The sequence below is a fragment of the Salvia splendens genome, chromosome 18, assembly GCF_004379255.2.
Source record: "Salvia splendens isolate huo1 chromosome 18, SspV2, whole genome shotgun sequence".
Taxonomy (NCBI): Eukaryota; Viridiplantae; Streptophyta; class Magnoliopsida; order Lamiales; family Lamiaceae; genus Salvia; species Salvia splendens.
The window spans coordinates 6,540,687-6,545,656 of record NC_056049.1 but is presented as its reverse complement, the minus strand read 5'-3'; the positions used below and the strand labels follow the sequence as shown (position 1 = coordinate 6,545,656).

At 39.9% G+C, this 4,970-nt stretch overlaps 1 protein-coding gene across 6 annotated transcripts; it reads right to left on the bottom strand.

Annotated features, from left to right (window-relative positions):
* Window positions 1-317: 317 nt before the first annotated feature.
* On the bottom strand, window positions 318-3,260 carry LOC121775786. 6 transcript variants are annotated; one of them, XM_042172834.1, is made up of 9 exons: window positions 3,039-3,257; window positions 2,905-2,933; window positions 2,083-2,321; window positions 1,844-1,915; window positions 1,712-1,779; window positions 1,477-1,627; window positions 1,319-1,399; window positions 1,150-1,239; window positions 318-523 (listed from the first exon to the last, which is right to left on the bottom strand). In XM_042172834.1, the coding sequence occupies exons 3-9, from the start codon at window positions 2,311-2,313 to the stop codon at window positions 485-487; spliced, it is 732 nt and encodes a 243-aa protein (XP_042028768.1). In that variant the 5' UTR covers window positions 2,314-2,321; window positions 2,905-2,933; window positions 3,039-3,257; the 3' UTR covers window positions 318-484. The 6 variants fall into 6 exon arrangements, with proteins under 6 accessions (XP_042028768.1, XP_042028771.1, XP_042028767.1 ...); XM_042172837.1 differs by lacking the exon at window positions 2,905-2,933 and having other exon boundaries at window positions 1,844-1,891; window positions 3,039-3,260; XM_042172833.1 differs by lacking the exon at window positions 2,905-2,933 and having other exon boundaries at window positions 2,083-2,330.
* Window positions 3,261-4,970: the final 1,710 nt, after the last annotated feature.

Sequence of the window (4,970 nt, the reverse complement as noted above, 5' to 3'; positions counted from 1 at the left end):
GAAATTTGTTCTCTAGTTATACACTTAAAAATAGTTATACCTTTCACTACTATATATATATATATATATATATATATTCGATACTCTATACGTGATTTTTTTTGTAAGTAAAGATTGAATTTTTAGTTCGTCTAAAAATAGATTCCTCCTTCATCTAAAGCTCCATTGCAACATACTCATTTTTATTTAAGTGTTCATTTGATGAAGTTTTGTGCACAAATTTGGTGTGGGACTGGAATTTTATTATTGTATTTACAATTACTTATAGAGATTTAAGATAAACGGAAATGGAAAATTATGGTGATGGGATGTAAGCATAAATTAATACTCCATGGCACAAATTTTTTATTCAGAGACTATATAAGATAGGATTATAGATAGATGATAAAAATAGAGAGGATTAATTAGGGTTGAATATCTATTTACAAGTCCAACATGAAAAGAGAGCAAACTATTAACTACTCTACGATGAAAGGCTCCACCATCACGGGATTTGGAGGAATTGAGCTTGTGCTTGTGGAGACTGTTGTAAAAAATAATGCCCTTTCTTAGATGTAGAAATACAAAAAATGGAATATCAAATTAATTTCAAATCAATTAAGAAATAATTTCGTAAAATTGGAAGGGCATTTTTTTATTTTTTTAAAGAAACATCAAGTCGCCAATTTTAGGGGCATAACGGATTTGATGAATTAAAAAGACAGAAAAATTAAAAATTGCAGAAAATGTAACTAATTAGTAGAAAATTGAAGAAAAAGTATCCAGATATTTTGAAATAAATTTGAACTATTTAATATAAATGTCATTAGATAAAAAATGTGCTTTTTTTTAATAAACTTGATATTATTAAGTAAATAACATAAACTCATAAACCTTACATTTCGACTAATTTTATATTTGGTGAAATCACTCCTCTTCAAAGTACTATAAATCAATAATGTTTTTTACTAGCAAACTATTATCATTATGGTGCATCTCACAGGAGCAATACTAGTAAAATAAATTTTTAAAAAAAGTGTGAAACATAATTAATACTATTACATGTTTATTATTTGTGGTATATATATATTTTGGGAAATGTCCAAAGAAGCAGGATAAGCAATATCATTGGCCTTAATGTAGCAATGAGGCTAGAATCTGGGAATATACCTGTCGATTTCGTCTGCGTTGTACGGTTGATAATGCTTTTACCATAATGTAGATAGGCAAGAAAACTCCGATTGTACGCAACATCAACAACTGCAAGAGAACAACTATGATGTCTACTACTGCTCATACTTATTCTAAGACAAAAACATTAGGCTGGGAAGTTTCTTACCATCGCCACAGAAATCGAATATTCACCCGGACCATAGACGATGAATGGTAGGGTATGCCGTAGCACCACAAGCACAACAAACTGAGATCACACATATTAACAGTTATAGCATAGATGGTGGCGAATGACGAAAAATGAAGACTATGATAGGGAAATACAATGATGGCAATTATATGGCAGTAAAGCACGCTTCTTGAAGTGGGGACTGGGAATTCATCCCCATCTGAATCCAAGAAGTTGTCACTGGCGGAGTCCGTTGATATGAATTGAAGATTTTGTAGGTCTCTTCTCGATATCTCCCAATTTCCCCTGCGATAGTCGATCGATAAGAAAATAAGTCTAAACATAACATCAACAGCAAAGCAGTATCTAAAACGACGAATGAAGTGATACCTAAAGTTCATCGGGATCCCACCATAAGTAAAGAGAGGGGGTGGTACCGTATAACCTGGCTTGAAAACCTGATTCCTTGTGTTAAACATACATACAATGATAGACATCGATTTTTTTAATAAAGAAGCAAACCTGTTGGCAAATCTCACAGGTAGTATCCCCTTTCTCGTTGCACCATCGCTGCACGCACTTACGATGAGCATACTACGACGGATGGAATAACGAATATTAGCTTAAAGTAATACTAATATGTTCATTCTGGCAGCTCACTAAAATATACACGATGATGTCCTGTATTTCTAGTTTTTAGGCGCAAGCAGACTGCAAATTCAATACTACTACTATCATATACTGAAAGACACGAGGCAAACCTTCAAGCTCCCGCGACAGAAGCAGGGCGCCTCCATGTTTGACTCCTCGTCTTCATCGTGACAAATCCTGCACTCTCCCAACTTGCTTGTTCTGGCATCCATCTTGTGGAAAGAAAAGCTTGTTTTCACGGATACAGGAGCAGCCGGCGAGGCTTGCTGCAAATGGATTCTGCTTTCGAGGCTAGATTCGGGGATAAGCTGATCCACAAGCATCACAATATGATCCCCCATCCTTGAAACTACACAAGCTCCATATGATCATAAACAATTTAGAATCAGCCACATTGAAGAAAAATGGCCAAACAGAAAGATCAATCCAATCACTAAAAGAGGGAAATTGATGCAAACTAAAGGAACAATAAATGGATTAATTGGACCTAGGTAACATGGAACTGCAAAAAGAAACAATAATTGAGGAATCAATCTCCTAGTGCAAAGAAGAATACCACAAATAATTTTCAAATGAGGCTGAAAATGGGCAAGCAATGCAAATACCTCATGGCCCACAAATCACAAAGCTATAGACATAAACTGGGAAAGGCAGAGCTGTAAACCACACCAACAAGAACATAAAGGTGGAGCAAGAAAATACAAATGCAAAATAACCAATTAAGGAAATACAACTCCACTAATAGCATCAAAGTAATCATATGTAACCCAAGATAGATGCTTTAGCTTAGAATGCTTCAAATGTTAACAAATGCATAAAACTCAAACCATGCCCGGAAAATTCTATGCCTGGCCCTCTTCAAGAAACCACAGGAAATAAGCAATGAAATCGTCAAAACATATATACAACAAAAAGAGAGCATAAAAAGCAACCTTTTCTGCAATTCAATGAAAAGATTCCACTTCGAAAAGGTGCAATTTATGAGGAGATCAGAATGAGGGGATTAGTAAAAAAAAAGAAGACAAGAAAGGTGAAGAGATTGCCTAGGGGAGGGGTGAAGGAAAACCTTGAAGAGAAATTTAATTTATCATTCCTTGCTTCGGTTGTGGTGGTTGAGTGGCGTAAGAACTGTTGAAAAATGAAAATCCATGGCAGCAAGATTCAACCTTTGTTGCACATTTTAAGCTTTTCTCTTCTCCCACTTTCTCCACATCGAAAGTGGAGCGAAGAGAGAGAGGGGGGGGGGGTAGCGGCGACGCACGATTGCTTTTTCGCGGTCTATTTTCAGGTTTTGTCGTCAAGAATTTATGCCAATATATAAAAAATAAATTAAAGAGGATAATTCAAATTCAACTCGATAAACTAAAATAAAGTAGTAGGAGTAGTAATAAATTCTTAATGTTAGATTTAAGCTTTTTTGTGTGGGAAAACTGGAAACTGGATTTCGAGAGAACCTTGTTATCTGGAAAAGAGAGAAAAATAATAAATAAAGAGATAAATATTAATTTAGGTGGACTAAAATACTTTTTAGGTAAAAAAAAGGTGAAAACCTGATAAAAAAAATAATTGAAAAAACAAAAGTATGAGATTATGTGTTTGTAGATATCTGGTGATTTTCTTTAAAGAATGTTATAGTATGACCATTTTAAATAAATTATTTACCAAAAAATTAATAGAAACATACTAGTATTTGAAATTATAATTAATGACATCAATCTATCTAAGAGCATCCACAATAGAGGACGAGCCGGCGGATGAGCGACCGGCGAACCGCTCGTCCGTCGCGCTCGTCCACTATTGAGACCGGCGTCCCGCTCCCGGACGAGCCAAACGTACGACCTCTCGTCCGTCGCGGTGTCCGTCGTCTCGTCCGCTATTGTGGGCGCCCGACGAACGACCGCATGGACGAGAGCAATTTTTTATTTTTTTTTAAAAAAACTCTATATATACGGCTCGTTTTTGGTTCATTTTCATTTACACCACTTGTATTAATTAGTTTCTATCTCTCTACTCTCATTTCTATTCAAGATAAATGGAGCACCAGACTTGTACTCCACTGGAGTCTCAGTACACTTCTGTTGAGACTTTCTCACTGGAGGAGTTGGGTCTATCTCCGGTTATGGTGCCTCCCACTAAGAGTCCACCGGCTGCAGGCCGTCAGGGTGGTTCGAAGAAAGGCAAGGGTAGAGGCAGGGGTCGCGGCAAGGGCAAGGGGGTGGCGGATGAGTCCTCGCAGTCGAGGGCCGGGGCGGAGGAGGCAGGGGCTGAGGCGGATGACGACTACGAGGAGACACGGCGGACCGTGTGGAGTAAGGAGGAGTGTGTGGCCTTGTCAAAAGCCTGGATCAATGTCTGCGATGATCCCATTCGCTCGAGCAACCAGAGGATCGACAACATGTGGAAACGCATCTCCCAAGCCTACTGTTCGTTTAAGCCGGCGGATGGAAGGTATCACACGGCTGAAGAGTGCCGAAAGATATGGGACCGACTGAAGACCATTGTCTCCCGATTTGCCGGCCTATACGAGAACAACGGTCGCATGCTTACCAACGACCAGACCATGGAGGATGCGAAGCGGATGGCGATGACGTAGTTCCCCGAGCGCGGCAAGCACGACACGTTTAACCACTGGGACTCCTATGTGGTGCTGATGGAGTCGGCAAAGTTTCGGGCGGCTGTCAGTGCTGGCTGGCCGAAGCGCTAGAAGATCAACTCCAGCGGTGACTACAGCAGCAGCGCCGGCTCCACCGACCTCCCCGACGATGCCGAAGATATCCCGAGTCCTCCCTCGTTTAACCGCCGTCGTCGCCGCCCGATTGGGCAAAAGACGGCGATGCGGGCGTCTAGGGGAGGCTCCAGCAGCGGGTCCCAGGAGGTCCAATCGGCAGCCCCTGCAGCATTCCAGCCGACCCCCGAGTTCTCCCGTATTGCCCATATCCAACATCATACGAACATGATAGAAACCATCAAGGAGTGGAGAGTGACCGATGACCCCGTA

What these genes read in the sequence shown, in the direction of transcription:
- LOC121775786 (XM_042172834.1), bottom strand. Translation starts at nt 2,313, where the DNA reads ATGGGGGATCATATTGTGATGCTTGTGGATCAGCTTATCCCCGAATCT. An exon ending in TCTGTCGCGGGAGCTTGAAG is followed by an intron (nt 1,916 to 2,082) that starts GTTTGCCTCGTG and finishes CATCCGTCGTAG; the next exon opens with TATGCTCATCGTAAGTGCGT. An exon ending in GGGATCCCGATGAACTTTAG is followed by an intron (nt 1,628 to 1,711) that starts GTATCACTTCAT and finishes CGACTATCGCAG; the next exon opens with GGGAAATTGGGAGATATCGA.